This window comes from Rhinoderma darwinii, chromosome 9 (genome assembly GCF_050947455.1).
Source record: "Rhinoderma darwinii isolate aRhiDar2 chromosome 9, aRhiDar2.hap1, whole genome shotgun sequence".
NCBI classification, from domain to species: domain Eukaryota; kingdom Metazoa; phylum Chordata; class Amphibia; order Anura; family Rhinodermatidae; genus Rhinoderma; species Rhinoderma darwinii.
In genome coordinates this window covers 72,595,411-72,615,118 of record NC_134695.1, presented here as the reverse complement: position 1 = coordinate 72,615,118, position 19,708 = coordinate 72,595,411, and the positions used below count along the sequence as shown (strand labels likewise).

At 41.4% G+C, this 19,708-nt stretch overlaps 1 protein-coding gene and 1 long non-coding RNA gene across 4 annotated transcripts in view; one reads left to right on the top strand and one right to left on the bottom strand.

Moving 5' to 3' along the window:
* Nucleotides 1-17,708, top strand: part of PARVA (parvin alpha) — a 54,461-nt gene extending 36,753 nt beyond the window's left edge. For both annotated transcript variants that reach the window (XM_075838141.1, XM_075838142.1), the window contains exons 5-13: nt 2,593-2,733; nt 3,070-3,185; nt 3,906-3,964; nt 5,580-5,599; nt 9,065-9,126; nt 9,581-9,649; nt 10,083-10,184; nt 12,153-12,225; nt 12,311-17,708. In XM_075838141.1, the coding sequence (XP_075694256.1) occupies nt 2,593-2,733; nt 3,070-3,185; nt 3,906-3,964; nt 5,580-5,599; nt 9,065-9,126; nt 9,581-9,649; nt 10,083-10,184; nt 12,153-12,225; nt 12,311-12,387 (719 nt within the window). In that variant the 3' untranslated portion in view covers nt 12,388-17,708. The remainder of the gene's footprint in view (nt 1-2,592; nt 2,734-3,069; nt 3,186-3,905; nt 3,965-5,579; nt 5,600-9,064; nt 9,127-9,580; nt 9,650-10,082; nt 10,185-12,152; nt 12,226-12,310) is intronic.
* LOC142660993 (uncharacterized) overlaps nt 1-19,708 on the bottom strand; it is a 61,867-nt gene that overhangs the window by 3,169 nt on the left and 38,990 nt on the right. Inside the window, exons 3-4 of one of the 2 annotated variants that reach the window (XR_012850602.1) lie at nt 3,048-3,209; nt 1,792-2,088 (exon numbers count right to left, since the gene is read on the bottom strand). This is a non-coding gene — a long non-coding RNA (uncharacterized LOC142660993). Of the gene's footprint in view, nt 1-1,791; nt 2,089-3,047; nt 3,210-19,708 lie in introns of those variants that run through there. The other variant, XR_012850601.1, reaches the window with a different exon arrangement.

The window sequence follows — 19,708 nt, the reverse complement described above, 5'->3', positions numbered from 1 at the left end:
GCTCATTGATTTCCAATGCTCTCCGGCCTGATCCATTTTCTCATCTCTTTTCATCTGTGTCCTCAAGCCGCGCGCACACAGCTCTTCAATGTGCACAGAGCTGCAGCTCCCGAGTCCATCTCAGATTTAACTTATTAGCTAATTGTATTTACACTAATTTAGTTATTTTTATAAAGGCTCACACCATTCATGTCGCATAGGCAACAGTTACCCACCCCTATACCTTGTGATTGGTGGGTATTACATATTTCCATGTAATCTTCTCCTACATAGTATTTCCCTTTTGATATATCTAAATCTGAGTCGCTTTTTTTATATTTTAATATTCTATTCATTGACCTCTTAGGGTAAGTCCAGACGCTGCAGACAGTTCGTGTCGTGAAATACACTGTGAAAATCCATAATCCATAAGATTTTCGCAGAAGTAGTGGAGTAGCTATTGGGGGTGCAGGGGTCGCAATTGCGCCTGGGCCCCAAAGCCAGGCCCCCCCCCCCCCCCGCGTCTATAGAGTTACTATAGTAATTGAGGCCTGTGTGATAAAATACATGGGCCCCTGTTACTAGAGTAACAATATAACTTACCGTCCTCTTATTTATTGGGGCTATTGTCCCTGACATTTTGAGACCTTAGCAACGCCCATGGCTGCTAGTGCTGCATCGTTGGCTTTCAGGTGCGGTTCGTCGGTTTTGCATTGGCCTTTAGCTACGCCCCTGCGCAGAAGAATGAACATGCTGTGGATTTGAAAATCCTTGACATGCTCAAATTTTCCGCTGTGTGGCTGCAAATTCACGCAAAACTGTGGCAAAGTCCCCATGTGTTACATGCAGGTTTTGCACCCTATGCATATGAACAGGTAAAATCCAGGGTGAAAATCAGAAACAAATTCACCACAGAATTGACATGCTGTGGATTTGAAAATCCACAGCATGCTCTCAATTCCTCATGCGTTTTGAAAAGTCAAATCCGAATTTGGACCAAATTTGCACAATTTTTTAAGACTTTTCTCCTGATTCGTCAAAATTGAAAAGTGGCAAGAAAATTTTGCGTCGTCTCGCGGAAGACGTAATTACGGTCACATTTAGTAACTAGATTCCGTGAAAAGGACAAAGTTTTGCTGCAAATCTATGTCTGCTCATAGACGGTCAAACAATCTTTCTACTCTCGCTGAGTGGTCAAAATGTTCCAAATTTCTTAAGAGGCATGCGTCTCCATTTTTTTGCAAATCTTGCCAACTACCCTTTCCACGTCGACGTAAAATAAGTCAGTCTTAGTAAATATGGGCTTTTGTGTTTCGATGTATCACCATTTTAAAGATTTCTGCATGCTGTCAGTAAATGGAAACCTACCTTGTTACAATGCATCAGTCTTCAGGAATTTTGAAGCAGATTTTGACTTGCCTGCAGCTTTTTTGCTGCGTTTATCGGCCACGGCGATTGAGTGTTGCGGGCAAAAAATGCTGCGAAAAACGCTTTCTCTGCTTCCCAATGTCAATGGGAGATCAGAGACTGAAAGGCCGGAAGAAAGAGCATGACGCTTTTTTCCCCGCAAGCTTATTTTTCTAATTGCGGGAAGAAACGTCTCCGCCTCCCATTGAGATAAATGAGAGGAGATTTCGGACGTTGATTTCGGACGTTTTTTTAGCCCGTTTTCCGACGCGGTTTTCACGTAAAAAAACCTCTGTGTGAACTAGACCTTAGCCTTGACTCCAGGACAGGAGACTATTTGTACTGCTGCTGTGTTCATTTTACAGGGGATTATCCCTACACAGATACACTGTTACATACCCTCAGCTGTGTAAACGCTACTATGTCAGGACAAGAGGTCAACCTTGAAAGTTGTTTTCTTTGGGGGTGGGGGGGTTCTATTCACCGACCGCAAGCAGAGATCGAAAATAGTGAGGAATGAAATAAAGTATAAAAGAAAGAAGCAGAACTTTTCACTATGCATAGTTTGTTAAGCTTTACTTGCATAGAACGAGAATTGGTAATAATTCTACTGCCCTTAGGGGTTGTCACCCAGCTTTGCGAAACTTTAACCCCTGCAGCTCTTCTTTTTCCTCCAATGCTCTGCCTGTGTGTCCGTTTTCCCTATAGGCAGAACAGTGGATGTAAAAGAGCATTATGACCTTATGTTCATGAACCAGGAGGCTCGAGGTGAACAACACTGTAAGTGATTATAAGGCTGGGTTCACACGAGCATGTTACGTCCGTAATGGATGGAACATATTTCAGCCGCAAGTCCCGGACCGAACACAGTGCAGGGAGCCGGGCTCCTAGCATCATAGTTATGTACGACGCTAGGAGTCCCTGCCTCGCTGCAGGACAACTGTCCCGTACTGTAATCATGTTTTCAGTACGGGACAGTAGTTCCACGGAGAGGCAGGGACTCCTAGCGTCGTACATAACTATGATGCTAGGAGCCCGGCTCCCTGCAGTGTGTTCGGTCCGGGACTTGCGGCCGAAATACTTTCCGTCCTTTACGGACCGAACATGCTAGTGTGAACCCAGCCTTGGTTAACAATACTGTATCCATGGCTGCAATCAATGTCCGCCTGGAAAAGCTCTTTATTCTGCTTTTGTTTTTGAATACAGAGAAGCTGGAAGGCGAAAAGCTGAACGTAGCTGAAGTCACACAATCCGAAATTGCCCAGAAGCAGAAACTTCAAACTGTCTTAGAAAAGATCAATGAGACCCTGAAACTACCTCCAAGAAGCATTAAGTGGAATGTAGACTGTGAGTTGCCACTACATCTCCTCACAACTACTTAACCTTAATGGAAACCACTTTGCCAAGTGCTATAACATATTGATACTGGTTACAGTGCTTCACATCTCTTGTATAGAAAGCAGTATTAATCTCTAGTCCCAGCACCTGGTACTGTTGATTTACCCCAGAATTAAATAGTCATTGTATCTGTTTGTAAAAAAAACCCTAAAAAACTCCATACTAAGTCCTATACCTGTGACCACAGATTAACTTGTCCCCTCCACACCGATAGCAGAGTAACCGTGACATTCTCATATAAGAGTTCCTCAGGTTTATCTTACCACTAATTTCTTTATATTCCAGCTGTTCATGCCAAATCGGTAGTAGCCATTCTCCATCTTTTGGTTGCCTTATCTCAGTATTTCCGGGCCCCCATCAGGCTCCCTGATCATGTGTCAATACAAGTCGTCGTTGTACAGGTAGGCAAAACTCGATACATTTATCTGGTCAATGAAATAAAATGAGTTTTGTTGGTTAGTCTTCATTGTAATAAGACAGGTATTTTTCACAACAAATATGTTCTTGCTTTATGTGCTGCAGACTGGCATTGGGATTTTTGCTATGAATATTAGACTGTTTCAGGCATAAAAAGAGTATTGGATTTTGGCCAATATGACAGCATATTGTAATAGTAATTTTGCATGTAAACAAGGGTTTTTAGGTAATAAAATCTGTTATAAGTAAATAATCATGTGATGTCACTGAGATGTAGTGTGTGTCTCCACCTCCAGAATGAGCGTCCTCATGTGACTGCTCTAATCATTTTAAAATCAGATTATCCCCCTTTAATTGAGATATTTGTAAGCCTTCTTGACACACAATAGTTGTCATATGGATAATAGTCCCCAGAACACTGCATATATTTGGAAAATTCAATTTACTATGAAGTATAAATATATCCTGCGTGGAGAGGGTAGAGGGGGAGGGAGGAGAAATAGTGCTTGTACTATTTTTAAAATAGCTTTGATTTATTTTCGATGCTTTGGAGTAATTACATTTGGTTGCAAAAGTATATGTACCCTTTAATTGCATCACTTTTTTATGAATTTAAATACAATTTTCTCATTGTTAATCCAATACGTGGGGTGATTCTGCTTTGGGTATTGGGTCTATTCTCAGTTCTGTGATTACTCTTTCAGAAGCTGGATGGAATGCTGCAGTCTCGCCAGATCCAGGAGGAGATCACCGGTGACACTGAGTATGTGATCATCATTTTTGTCTACTGGTTCTTAATGCAAAACAGATGTGTGTGAGAAACGTAATCCACATGCTGATATCAATGACGTTAAGGGGGAAGCAGAGGTCTGTCATGCCCTAATGTACCAGCCTGACCAGGACACCATGAATACAGTCCTTTATTTGGGATATCAAAAATGGGACATCATCCACTTGGTTGAGTGTAAAATTCTTAAAGAGGCTCTGTCACCAGATTTTGCAACCCCTATTTGCTATTGCATGTGATCGGTGCTGCAATGTAGATTACAGTAACGTTTTTATTTTTAGAAAACGAGCATTTTTGGCCTATTTATGCAAATGAGGCTTGCAAAAGTACAACTGGGCGTGTTGAAAAGTAAAAGTACAACTGGGCGTGTATTATGTGCGTACATCGGGGCGTGTTTACTACTTTTACTAGCTGGGCGTTCTGATGAGAAGTATCATCCACTTCTCTTCACAACGCCCAGCTTCTGGCAGTGCAGACACAGCGTGTTCTCGAGAGATCACGCTGTGACGTCACTCACAGGTCCTGCATCGTGTCGGCCACATCGGCACCAGAGGCTGCAGTTGATTCTGCAGCAGCATCAGCGTTTGCAGGTAAGTAGCTACATCGATTTACCTGCAAACGCCGATGCTGCTGCAGAATCATCTGTAGCCTCTGGTGCCGATGTGTCCTCGCTCGTCTGACACGATGCAGGACCTGTGAGTGACGACACAGCGTGATCTCTCGAACACGGCTGTGTCTGCACTGCCAGAAGCTGGGCGTTCTGAAGAGAAGTGGATGATACTTCTATACACAACGCCCAGCTAGTAAAAGTAGCCCAGTTGTACTTTTACTTTTCAACACGCCCAGTTGTACTTTTGCAAGCCTCATTTGCATAAATACAAAAATGGTCATAACTTGGCCAAAAATGCTCGTTTTTTAAAAATAAAAACGTTACTGTAATCTACATTGCAGCGCCTATCTGCTGCAATAGGAGATGGGGGTTGCAAAATCTGGTGACAGAGCCTCTTTAAACTTGCATGTCTGCGTTAGTCGTTAACAGAAATCATTGATTAGCAGAAGTCCTTCTGCTAATCGTACCGCCATATATATTATCTTTGTGTTTGGGCGATGCTAGGCAATACCTTTTGGTTTGAAAGTCTGGATTTAGTCATAATTTAGCTTTGCCTGGTTAATATACTTCAAGCCTGGATTACTCAGGGTCTGTTTATGTTTATATTGTTTCTGGCATGTGCTAAACTCTTTCCACATTCTTGTTGGTGACTGCTATTGTTTGTACTGTTAGAACTCTTGGTCCTCTGAGAGATCTAGTTTTTGTATAGTGGTTTAACGTGTATCCTGGGATCAGTAGTTCCACTTGGTTGTTTGCCTTTCCTGTGTGTTTGGTCTTCTGCCAAGCTGTTTTACCCTGCTGTGGGATAGTTTTCAGATAGGCTCAGTGAGTGCTGTAAATTCTTGTCCACTGTCTACTCATCTGTTGACTGCTTGCATGCTATTCGTCTATCATCCACTCCGAGATCAACTTGTAGTATTGTTAATATACTATTCAGTTGTTTAGAACTAATGTGAGATTTCTAATGTTTTACTTTCAAAGGGCCTTATCCGGAAGACACGGTGAGTGTACTGGGCGTTTAATGATATTAGAATGTGTGGCTGATCTGTTTCTGTGCTATTTTTCGTATCATAACTTTAAGAGTTTTACGCTTTGTATAATCCCTACTTGTTAGAAGGGTCCCTTGACAATAAGTGTCCCCCTGCTGGGATCTCCAGCGATCATCTGTAATCTGTGGCGAAAGCTGGCAGTAAGTGTTCAGTTTCCCTGCAGCGCCACCACAGGAGAAATGAAACCTTACACAGTGTCCATTCATATCTACGTGTTGTCTGTGTGATGCAGGACAGGACAGGTCCTCCAGATAGAGGGATCTTCCATGTAACCACTCTGACCAAGGGATGAGGATCCTGAACAGAGAAACCCCGCACCCCCCCTATATTAATTCAGAATTCCCTAATAAGGTGTATGAAAATGGGCTTTCTAAACCAGACTACCAGATGCGTAACAATCGCAGTCACAGGGAGTGCGACCGTGACCGGGCCTGGAGGAGAAGTGGGCCCACCTTGAATCCACTAAGGCTGCCACATTAGGTGGTCTGTGCCGCACCGTATACAGAGTCCTGAAGCCGGGTGTAGGCAGGATCTTATATGGTGTCACATACAACATCCTGGCGCTGCTCACCAAAGGGGCCAGACGTGGGGCCAGGCAATTGATCGGTACGCCCCTTTAGACAACCCATTTAATATAAAAGGCTTAGTAAGGCCTCATGCACACGACCGTAGCCGTGTGCACGGCCGTGATTTTCGGGTCGGGCGGCTGCGGACTGTCAGTGGACTATCAGCCACGGGCTGCCCGCAAATCGTACGACATGCACATGGCCGCCGTCATTGTTTTCAATGAGCCCGGACCGCAGAAGATGTCCGTAATAGGACATGCCCGTTCTTTCTGCGGTGCGGGTTCCCGGGCCATGCACGGACCGTAAAAACTACGGTCGTGTGCATGGCCCCATAGAAAAGAATGGGGCCGCAATTCTCACGTGGATTTTCGGGGGAATTGCGGCCGAAAAAAACACGTTCGTGTGCATGGGGTCTTAGGCCATTTACAAAGAAAGGATAAATCTGATAATCCGACTTTTTTTGGTTGCCGAGGTGCCAGATAGCCCCAACTTTAGAATGAATGGCACTCGCAGACAGCGTTGCTTACTTGCTGCCTAAGGCCTTATTCACACGAGCGTACTTCACGTCAGTGTGCTGTCCATTTAATTAACGGACAGCACACTGGTCAATGCATTTCAACGTGGCTATACACACATCCGTGTTATTTGACAGAGCATGTGTCCGTCGCGTGAAACTCACTGCATGTCTTAATCTGGTCTGTTTTTGCAGACCTCAACGCCCGTTGAAGTCAATGTGTCCGTTAAAACAGACAGCACACTGATGACATCCGCGTGCTGTCCGTGTTTTACGCATCAGTTGCTAAACAAATGGAGAGGGGGAAAAAAAAAAGCTAAAACCAGGAAGTGAGAAGCACGGACGAGAATAACTGATGCCACATGTAAACCACACGGACGTCATATGCGTGAAACATGGCTGTTTTTTTGCACGCGCAAATCGGACACACTCTTGTGAATGAGGCCTAACAGCTCCTGAAAATCCTAGGGAAGTCTCCAATGCCCTCGCTGGTGTGGACATCAATGTGCTGACATTAGAGTGGCTGCTTCGATAATCATGATCTTCAAGAGTCACTAAAGACTTGCCACGGACTTGTCAAGTGCCAGTCTGTTAGGTAAATTCTTTCTAAACTGGCACTGGACTATTTTAATTGCATGCCAGATTATCAGGATTTCCAAACCATAAAGTGCTAGGTTAAATTACTTTTATTGTATACATGCAATCTGTGAAAGGGTTGTCCACTTTGGATAACTTTTACCCACATGCGCCATTAGGGCAACTTTCTTATATATTTAATATTAAATTTTCTCACTATTTTCAAGACCTCTGATCGCTGTGATTACATCCAGAAGCTTAAAGAGGCTCTGTCACCAGATTTTGCAACCCCTATCTGCTATTGCAGCAGATAGGCGCTGCAATGTAGATTACAGTAACGTTTTTATTTTTAAAAAACGAGCATTTTTGGCCAAGTTATGACCATTTTTGTAGTTATGCAAATGAGGCTTGCAAAAGTCCAAGTGGGTGTGTTTAAAAGTAAAAGTCCAACTGGGCGTGTATTATGTGCGTACATCGGGGCGTTTTTAATACTTTTACTAGCTGGGCGTTCTGATGAGAAGTATCATCCACTTCTCTTCACAACGCCCAGCTTCTGGCAGATCACGCTGTGACGTCACTTCCCCAGGTCCTGCATCGTGTCAGACGAGCGAGGACATATCGGCACCAGAGGCTACAGTTGATTCTGCAGCAGCATCGGCGTTAGCAGGTAAGTCGATGTAGCTACTTACCTGCAAACGCTGATGCTGCTGCAGAATCAACTGTAGCCTCTGGTGCCGATGTGTCCTCGCTCGTCTGACACGATGCAGGACCTGTGAGTGACGTCACAGCGTGATCTGGCAGAAGCTGGGCGTTCTGAAGAGAAGTGGATGATACTTCTCATCAGAACGCCCAGCTAGTAAAAGTATTAAAAACGCCCCGATGTACGCACATAATACACGCCCACTTGGACTTTTGCAAGCCTCATTTGCATAACTACAAAAATGGTCATAACTTGGCCAAAAATGCTCGTTTTTTAAAAATAAAAACGTTACTGTAATCTACATTGCAGCGCCTATCTACTGCAATAGCAGATAGGGGTTGCAAAATCTGGTGACAGAGCCTCTTTAAAGCCCGGACGGATCCAATACTTCTCACAGCTGATAGTTTGTTACAGTTGTATCCAGTGTAGACAATCCTCTGTGATCTAAACAGTCTGGACTTCAGGCCGACACATTTTACCTGCACTAAAGGTCTATTCACACGGTGCGGTGAAATAAAAATTTAATGCTGCAATTACCACAACTCGCTGCAAAATGCTTTGTTTTTTGCTAAATCGAAGAAAAACCGAAGCATTGTGGCTATGATTTTTCGATAATCGTGGCAAATAAGCCGCGGTTTGACCGGACCCTTTGAATAGACTCTAGTACATTGTAGCAAACAGGACAGGGGGGAGATTTATGCTGCTCATGTGTTTAGCTCACACAGGACTTCTTAGAATGAATACGATTGTAACAAACCTTAAGCTGTGAGAACCACCGACTATCAGCCTTGAGACGCAAGCAAGAATGTTTTTATCCACTGACCGGCAACATAGATCTTGAAAAACAATAAAAATGTCCCCTGCAGCAAAATTAGACATGGAGCGGCTCCCCAGTAATTACATCTGATCTCAGGGAGATCCCCTGCTTAATTAAAAGGATATGTTCAATTAATTACACGTTTTTAAAATTAGCAATTTTGTGATTGTTAAAAAAAAAAAAAAAGTATGAATTTATTAAATCACCGTCACCTCTGTAATACTGAATTATATTTGTTGTGTAGAGAGAGATGCATTTGATACGCTCTTTGACCACGCACCGGATAAACTCAACGTAGTGAAAAAGGTTAGATACATAGTTCTTCCTCTTAACTGTACAGTCTATGGGAGTTGGCAACATTTTATTTAAGGGGTGCTGTTCTTCTAAGAAATGAAGCGCAAAAAATTTCACAATACTGACACTTTATGACATTCACCTTTTTTTGTTCTCCAATCCGCGGTGGTGATATAAATAACCACCTTGTTCTGGGGTGTCCTTGGAAGCACCAATAGACTCATTCTTCTGTGCATGGACTTCCTGTCATGTGACTCCACTCTTATGAATGGAGGTCACATGATACTCTGTCCACTAGAGTTTGTCTGTTACTACCATGGCAACCCCAGAGCAAGCAGTAATGTAAACAGTATTGAAGGGGAGAAAAACAAATCAAGCCTCCACTTGCCAGGAAATGCTGGGAGTTGTAGTTGTGAAAGGGTGGAGTCTATTGCTTCGAATGATTTGTTTTTCTTCTCATTTTTAGACTTTGATAACGTTTGTTAATAAACACCTCAATAAACTAAACCTGGAAGTGACAGAGTTGGAGACTCAGGTAAGAAATCATTATTTTTACAGTCTTCTTTATAACTATTTTGAATTTTCTGCATGTTTGAACATTTTATTTCATCACGAACGACCCTAAACTTAGCTAGAACTTAGTGTTCTCCTCTTTGGCCGATCCCTTCTTATAAGGCTACATTTAAACGCGTGTGTCCGATTTGCACGTTTAAAAATAATGCAGCGTTATTCCTATATTTCTTGTGCGTTGCGTATTGGCATCCGTGTGCTTTGCGTGTGGCCTATGTTTCACGTCGGTGCAAGCACTTTTTTTTAAATGTGTTTCTCTGCTTTTCAATGTATTTGATGCATGAAACACTGACAGCACACGAATGTCATCCCTGTGCTGCCCGTGGTAACATAAACCCTATTTTTTGACTTAACAGCGGTCGGGTTCAAACCTTAAGCTTTTGTGTTTTTCCTTGTAGTTTGCAGATGGCGTCTATCTCGTATTACTGATGGGGCTTTTGGAAGGATATTTTGTGCCTCTCTACAATTTCTTCCTCACTCCAGACAGCTTTGAGCAAAAGGTAATACCACAAATTCTTTTAATATCTCCAGTTGTCTCTATTGTAATGGATTTCTACTGTATGCACTGCCAAGGCAGCCATTTTGGTAGCTGATGAGAACCAACATCTGCACCTCTGAATTAATATTTTTATACAGTATATTCGTGAAGTCCTGATGAATATATATATATATATATATATATATATATATATATATATTCAGCACCCTATATAGTTTCCTGTATACTGAGATGACTGATCCATGTTGCTTTGTTAACACAATTACTTCTTAAATGCTATGTCCACCTTTGCAATCTAAGTTTCTTTGTTTTGTTATTGTTCCAGTGCATCTAATAAAAGATAAAGCAACTTTACAATAGGCCTTAATTTAAAAAAAATCCTATTGTTTTGTTTCTACAGCTCGCATGGAGGCCTGTGAGTCTCCATGGTAACAGACAACGTACAAATCCTGTGCAGTCTCATTCTGCAGTCATACTATTTAGTCTGTCACCACTTTATGCTAACCTACAGTCGGCATGTTAGGAAGAAGTAGGAGACTGTATGAAGAGAGTGACTACAAGATTAGACTATACACAGTTTCTTTTGTCATGGAGACATATAAGCAAATCTAAATTCTGTATGTCAGGCACTTGCTAGGTCTAATGTTATGGATATATCTGTACACTATCCATGTCATTCCGGAGGTCCTTCTTTCTTCTCTGTACGTCTTCTGAAGGAGACAAGTTAAAGGGGTTATACAGGTTTAGTAAAATGTATGGCCTATTCTTAGGATAGGCCATTAATATTAGATCGGTAGGGGTCCAATCTAATATTGTTGGCCTAACCTAATGATAGGCCAGCAATTTTAATAACCCGAATAACCCATTTAATAAAATCTGTTTTCACCGACGTTACAGTTGTGCCGCTGCTTGATTTAATAGGTAACATCTGCTATTCTGTAAAGGGGTTTGTCTAGGCAGAAATGAACTGCAGAGGATGCAATGAATGTAATAGAGGAGAATACAGATGTAGCCAAGTTTATCTTGACTAACTTGTTGCAGCGTGATATTACACAACAAAAGCTTTGAAAAGCCAGTGACAGTTGAGTTTCTTGACACTGTATTTAATGCGTTAAAACTCAAGATTAATATGGCTACATCTGTAGATTTCTTTAACTTGACTCGTAACACATTAAATACACTGTGGCAAGAAGGTTTCACATGACTTTCAACTGCTTTTGTTGTATGATATCACGCTGCAGCAAGTTATTGGAGTGGAGTTAAAGGGGTTTTCCAGGGAGACCATTTTTGCGGAGGGCAGTGCACGAGCACTGAGTTTTATATTCAGGAACAAAGAAAATAATCAAAGAATGAACGGGGCGGGCATTGAGGAGGCTGTGGACCAATAGGATGCCTCAAACCTGGGTATACTTTGCTACCTCTGTTCATTGTAACATAGTAATGATGGTGAACTGCGGAGGATGTGTCTCCACTACAGCAATGAATGATACGGTAGTAATATAGGTGTATACATTTTATTATAGTAATGATAATGAACTGGGCAGCAAAGTGTTAACCAGCCTTAATAGTGGTGACACTGGCCTCTGCCCATCATGAAGCTGAGATAATTAGCTTGTGATGTAACAGTCACTTTTTAATATTTGTTAAAGGGAAAATCAAACTTATTCACAACCCCAGAGGAGATCCTGGAACTTTACTTGTAACTACCACCTACAAGATCAGTGCATTGCTCTCAAGAAATACTCTGTGCTGCTGGGGACTTTTGTCCCTCCATTATGTAACAGTCCAGATCAGCACACTTTCCTCCTGAAATACTTTGTGCTCCTGGAGGAGGACTCTGCTCCTTACACTATGTAACTCTGTCTCTAACCTCTCACAAGTTCAGCACCTTCCTCTCCTGAAATACTCTGTGCTGTTATGTATATTCCGATCCTTCTCAGTTTTGATGTCCCTTTACTTTATTCTCCAGGTCCTAAATGTATCCTTTTCATTTGAACTCATGCAAGATGGCGGCTTAGAGAAACCAAAACCAAGGCCAGAAGGTTAGTTCTGTCTCCATCGTATTATGTCTTTTTGTCCTCTGCAGTGATCTTTTCTGACCTTATGATGTCCTGTTTTTACCTTCAGACATAGTGAACTGTGACTTGAAGTCCACTCTCAGAGTTCTCTACAATCTGTTCACCAAATATCGTAGTGTGGAATAACGCCGCATCGGAACGCGAGGCAGAAGTTCAGAAAAAAGGCCCGAAAAACTTCACAACCATTCACTAATTTTATTTAATTATTTTAGAAAAAGGGAACATTTTATATATTTTTGGATTATTTTCTACTGTTCTAGGATTGTCTAGTATTGTCAATCAGGAAAACCCAGCTGGGAACCAATCCAGGTATAGGATAAGTGGTTATTAAAGGTGTTTTCTGGGACTTTGATATTGATAGCCTATACTTCAGATAAGGCTATCAATATCAGATTGGTGGGGTTCCATCTCCCGGTATTCCCACCAATTAGCTGACTGAAGGGACCGCAGCACTCAGGTCAGCACTGCAACCCCTTTATTGTTTTCCAGACTCCGTGCCATGCATTTGGTAGTGGCTATGCCTGGTATTGCAGCCCCCTCCCCTTTAATTGCCCCCTCCCCATATAATAATCAGTATCATGAATAGGACAATAAAAGTTAATTAGCTGCAATACCAGAAACAAATCATGGACAGGTGTAGTGCCATTTCTTGAAAAAAAGCAGCCATGTTTTTCTAATCCTGGACAATTCCTTTAACTTTACATACTTATATATGTTTTCAGTAGGTGGTGCTGGTTTTTTATATCGTCATTTCTTTTTTTGACTCCACCCATCATTTAAAGGGCATTTTCACCCTAATTTCTTTTCCCTCCAATTTTTTAAAAAATCCTGCTCAGCTCAGTTGGGTGACAACCAATATGTATGCGACTTTTCCAGGCTTTTGAATAGTAAATAATGCCTATTTATGCAAGGGAAAAAAAATCCACCTCTTGCATATCGCTGCATAACCAGGCAGTTTTGTAGCTCAGGAGTCAAGTAAAGCTGGGTGACAACCCTTGAGATCTGTTTTAGCAGTCATATAGGTTGCCACCCAGCTTTCCCAGACACAATTCAGGAAAGCTGAAAATACTTAACTTGGACTTTTTTAAAAATTAAGACGCGAAATGCTCTTTTTACGGTACCCCTGCCACAACAGACTTTATTTAGCAAATACTTTGCTTTTATAGGGCATAAGATAAATGGGTGATTTTATATTCACAACGGTTTTTTTTTTAGAATATTATCTGCTCTTCTTTTTTTAAACCACACATTCCTAGGGGGGGGGGGGGTGGAGAGAGTTACCTAATGAAGGCTACATAAATAATGGATACATGTGCCATTGTACCTATAGTGATGAAAGGGAGGACGACACAGAGGTGTTGTTCTACAGTAAGTACCACTATATTGTTGGGCAGAAATCTAGATGTTGCAAGGACTGAAACAACCTAGAAATGTTAGTGAAGAACGGTTTACTGCTACGTGTTTTGGTGCCAGAGCAGCCTCTCCATCGAGCTCCAGCATAAATTTAGACGACCCAGAAGCAGCAGTGAAAGGTTTCTGCATAAGGGCTCGTCCACACGTAGCAGAATTGCTGTGTATTTTCCGAACGAAATTGCAGACAGAAAATACGCAGCAGGATACAATAGCAGCAAAGTGGGTGAGATTGAACAAATCTCATCCACACGCTGCGTAAATATTCAGAGCAGAAATTAACCTGCGGTGCATATTTTTCCTACTCTTTCATCTCCCATTTTTCCTACTCCATCTCCCAGCATTGTGAAAAACGCAGCAAAATACGCACCATTTTCTGCAGTAAAAAATGCAGGAAATGGTGCGTTTTTACTGCAGCGGAAAGTTTTCTGCAGCATTCTGTTACGCGTGGACAAGTCCTTACTATGCGTTTTGGGGGCTGGACCAAGCTCTTCATTAAGCTGGTAACTACTACAAGTACTATTATGACCCAGAAGCAGCAGTGAAGATTTCTTGTTCCAGGGGGCGACCAGTATCAGGCCAGTATAAATGTAGTTGCTATAAAGAGTGTCACAACCTAGAAGTAGCAGTAAAGGTTTAAAGTAATAATGAAGGCATTTTAATTGCAACAAGTTTAATTGCAGATCCTCGAAACAAGCAAGAGTATGAATTTAAATGCTCCAAAGAGACTTAGTAACAAAAGTTTTTTTATTACTGCAGGTTTAGTAGCTGGACCATCCTCTATCGACAGTATAATTTATACTTGTGCCTGATGAGGTTTTTTTTGTCCATTTCAAACACGTAGCAATAAAGAAACTTTCACTACTACTACTACTGGGACATCATTCTCTTTGTAACATTTATTTTGTCTAATTTCGAAACTGGTCCAGACCTAAAACGCTTTGCAATAAAGAAAGCTTCACTACATTTTTCTCTTCATACTCCTCGTAGAATCATTTATAAAAGATACATCACTTCTAATCGGTGACCAAATATTCCTGCGGTTCCTTGTCCTCTGCTCTTTGGACATAGATTCGTCTTCACCTATTATATGTAAATTTCTACAGTCTAGTAGAATTGCGCTACTAAATATCTCCCATGGTGCTCTTAGACTTGACTTTTTGGCTTATGACCATGACTTATAGGTAGAGCAGGAATTCCCCTTTATTTTCTGTTTAATTCTAGGTAAGGCAGCAAATATAGGCAATTTTCATACACCAGTTGTTATAATTAAGCATAGATGTAAAATAGATACAAAGTTATTTGTCTGCTATGCAATTTTTAACATCCATTTTTTTAACTTTTGCATGTAATTCCTGTGGTTTGTGTGGTCAGCTTGTTAGTTCACATGGAACAGATTTTGCCAGGAACTAGCGTGGATCTACGGCAAAATCTGTGGTGGATATTGTTGCAGATTTGCCAGAGATCTCGCCACTTGCGTTGCAAAGGGTGAAATTCGCTGTGAAAATCAGAATTGAGACGTTTTAAAATGCGCATTGCTCCCTGAATCCCAGATATTTTCGCTACATGTGGGTGAGGTGTTGAAGACCCCATCAATATGCATTGCACTATAATTTTTGCAGATTTTCAGTGCAGAATCCGCATAGAACATCCGCAATACGTGAATTCACCCAAAGGGTAAGTTCAGACGTGGCGGGAAGAAAGATTTTGCCCGCAAATCCGTGGAAAAGTCTGCAACCAATCCGCAAGCTTGGAACATGCCCTTAGATGTGGATTGATTTTAGAACTGTGCATAATGAAAAAAAAAGACCATTGTATTGAAATAGCGCAACATACTGTCACTTTGGCTGCTACAGATGGAAAATAACGGCAAATCAAAGAGCACTGAAATGACATACGCTATAAATGGTAGCTCTAAATCGACAATTTGTACGTTTTTTCCCCCCCTGAATGTTGTCGAGAAAATAATATGTAGCGCACGCGACGTCTGACGGTGTTAATTTACATGAAAATGTCTTGGTCTCAACTCATTTAACACATAATTTATGGCTTTTGCAAAATTACACTAATGAATAACTGCTGCAGGTCTGTAATTTACCTGCTGTGAAAATTAAGAGGTTGAAATATATATATACGAGGAACGCTCGGCGTGCTGCTAATCTGCCACCGATACACAACACACAGGCCATTGTGTCAGGTGTTTCCTTCTTAAATCAAGTCTGTATAATATTAAGACGATCCCCCGCAGGATCTACGAATAGTTTAATTGTAAGTCATGTTACCATAGGAAGCGGCGCTATATTTACACACACACACTGCATGCGAGGAAAGTCGGTCGCATAACATTTCAATAATAATATCTTATATCACCTATTGTGATAATTGGCCGGGGCCTGGCTGGGCACTACCGGCTGCAGACTGACATTAATAGATTTTCAGGGTTTTCTTTAAAAAAATGTCTTAACTGCAAGGTTTGGTGGTGAAATTATTTTTATAAGCTAATATTTATTTCTAGTTATATACATAGCGTTTTCCGTCCTATATTAAGACTAAGAGTTTTGCCTACACAAGAAAAATGGCACAAGTGAATCAAGAAATATTTTCTTTCCCTCTAAATACTGACAACTAAGAATAGCTAATTGGTTGCAACATATGTATCGAGGAACACTCCAGACAAAACGGATACTTTGTGTTATGCCTAGTGTATGGCCTAAGGGGGCGGAGCATTACACTTTGGTGCCCTTTGAACCTATGTGTCATGCTCCTCCCCCTCTGCGCTAGTCATAATACAGTATCAGTTATGCCCAGAATACACCTCTAAGATATAAAGAGGTTGCCAAGTTCCTTAAATGAACCATTACATGGCACCATTTGACGTTGCTGTAATGCATGGACGGGGCGAGTTCTCCAGAACTATTCTTTGTTGCAGTTCTTCACAATGGCCGATAGAGGGCGGTCTCTAATGAGTGCCCCTGCCATAACTCAAAATGCCCTAATAGGGCATTTCAATAGGGGTTATTTAAGTCAGACAGCCATATACACAATAATAGGGCAGACATGATAATTAGTGCATTGGATACAATTGTTTCTAGTCAAGTCACTACCGCTACTATAGTAGCCAATTACGGACCAAGAATTTACCATAAGTGGCTGTGCAGAAAAGCAAAATGGCTGATTTTTTAAAATACAGATTTAAGATTTGGCCACTATATGTAGGGTTTCCCATGTCAGTGTATTGTAGAGTTGCATGGCACGCATTAACAGGAGCTAAGATGTTAAAGAAACATACATTTTACTAAAACACTACATTTTTATTAGTATTATTTATTCCAATTAGTATTTTGGGACTTTTTACTTTTATGCTACATCACATGACGTGTTTATTGTATTCACTATGCACAATGTGGAAGGATAAATTATAATACAAAACGACTAAAACTAATAATAGAAAGTGCACTCATTGCCCATAGACATGGAAGGTGCAGCCATGATGGGCTGATTTTGTCACACAGAAATAATGCCTTCTTTCTCTTTTCTGATTAAAATGAGGCATCCCTCAATTGTGTAGGATGATTTTTTTTCAAAGTTATTCCACTTGAAATGTCAAACATTTCATTTTCATTAGATTTAATTATGGGGGCGCTATTAAAGTGATGTGCTTGGAAAAGCTCGCCACAGGTAAAAGATGGTATTACAACTGAGAAAAGTCGTTGGAAATGGCTTTGGATGGAAGTATGCGTTAGAAATTGTGGATCACTTATCTAATCAACCAGAACCGATGGAAATATATACATCATGCCTAATCTACCTGAGGGTTAGGAGAAATGCAGTGGCTAATGTACAATGGCTGACTTCATCCTGTCTGCAGTTCTAAAGTGCTGCCACAATGTACACGGCGTTATTTTGTATTATGCTGTTATCTGTCTCGCAATTTATATTTTTATGTTGCTATTCGTAAATTGAAGAAAATTATATTTGTACCTTGATGTATCACATAATATGCTTTTTTCACTTAAAATAAAGAGATCTATTCATGATGTGTGCAGTGTTTGGATTGAGTGGTGAACTTATTACTTCTTGAGCGTTAACTTAAAGTTTTAAATCTGCAGACTGTTGTTCTGATCTTGAGTTACTTTATATCTTAGGCCGGGTATCTTAGCGCTGTGGAAATTGTGCAGCATTTAGGCCAAGTTCACGCAGAGTTTTTTGGAGCTGATTTTGGAGTGGAAACCGCGTTGGAATCCGCACCAAAACAACGTCCGAAACCGCCTTCCATTTATTTCAACGGGAGGCGTCTCTTTCTTGCCGCAGTTTCACCTCCCATTGAAATCAATGGGAGGCAGAGAGAAGTTTTTCATTGCATTCTTTGCCCAGGGCCCAAAACGCGGCAAGAAAGTGCAGGCTGATCAAGATCTACCATAAAATTCCTGAAGACATTTTGAGGCAGATATTTCTGCCTGCAAAATCCTCCATGTGAACACGGTCTAGAGTAGCAGCAAAGTGCATGAGATTTAGATCATCTCATGCCCACGCTGCGGAAAAAAACCACAGCGAAAACGTTAATAAAATCGACCTGCGGTGCAGAATTGAAAACCACAGCATGTCAATTTATGCTGCGTTTTCGTTGCGGGTTTTCCCCATTAAATTCAATGGGGATGCCAAACCCGCAACAAAGTCGTGTTGCGACTTTCAGCGAAAAAGCAGCCATTCCGCCACAAAAATAGCAAGAAAAAACCCCAGTTATACTCACCCAGAATTCCCTGCTTCTCCAGTCCGGCCTCCTGGGATGATGTTTCATCCCATGTGACTGCTGCAGCCGTCACATAGCCTGCAACGTCATCTTAGGAGGCCGGACTACACACGGAAGAGACAGAGGGGGGGGGGGGGGGGGGGTGTAAGTATAAACTATTTGTTGTTTTTTTTCATTTACCAGCGCTGTTTTCTGCAGCGGAAATTCTGCCCGAAAAACCGGATTCCAGGTCGGATACGGTGTAGTTTTTACACCGCGTATCCGACCCGTTGGAACCCGGTCTTATACTATATCCAAAGCTGTATTTACAATTCTGCTGCCTGTAATACAGAATGTCAGGACTGTGCTGACAGACACAGTTGATAATCTAAATTGCACTACACTCTGATGCATTACATTGTGGGAGATTTTTGTTTTGTTTTACTACAGCATATTGCTATACAGTGCCAGGTGTAAATGCTACATCACCCACAATGCCATAGTAGAACATGCTCTGTAAAGACACTGAACCAGCAGGGGGTAGTGGGATGATCCAGCAGAATGTGACATCTCTCAACCATTAATTTTAAAGGGACAGGCGCTCTTTTTGACCCAAGTCTTGGGTTTTCTTAAATTTTTCTTCATTTCAAAGTTACTGATTGCGGTCAGTGAACTTAACGTTTGTTATTTACATTTAGAAACAAAGCCCATTGTGGCCTAGTCCTACTCACATAGCTGAGGGTTTTTTGGAATATATCAATCTAGACAATCCTCTGTGAGCGAAGCCCAGCAGCAGCACAAATATCTCGTACTTAGCTACAGCGATACAGTGCAACAATCTACAATTGTGAGCAGGATTATAAGGACTGTTTTTTCAGTCTCTGAATGGAATGCGATTTGTTTAGTTAAAGTAAAATCTAACTGGAATAAGTTAGTTTGTGACTTCCATAAGAAGACATGATACCCGCCTGTAGGGTATAATGGACAGTTGGCATCTCCGCAGCCGGAGAAAAATGTGCACAAATACTGTATCTTCAATGTTGAGTTTATGAAACTTGATACCAGGCCAATTCCAGCGGAAGAATCCTGAAACTGAGCCAAAATACACAATTTTAATGCCTTACTTGGTGACTGTGTGCAGGTTACTGCTACAGGAAGATAGATTAGTGTTATATTAATAATTAGGGAAAGGTGATATGAGTGGCATAAAAATAAATGCACCATCATAATTCCATTCTGCCGAGGCTCCGACATGACACAGAAGTCTATTGTCTCGTGCCCATGTGATTGGCATACAGTTACTGTGGC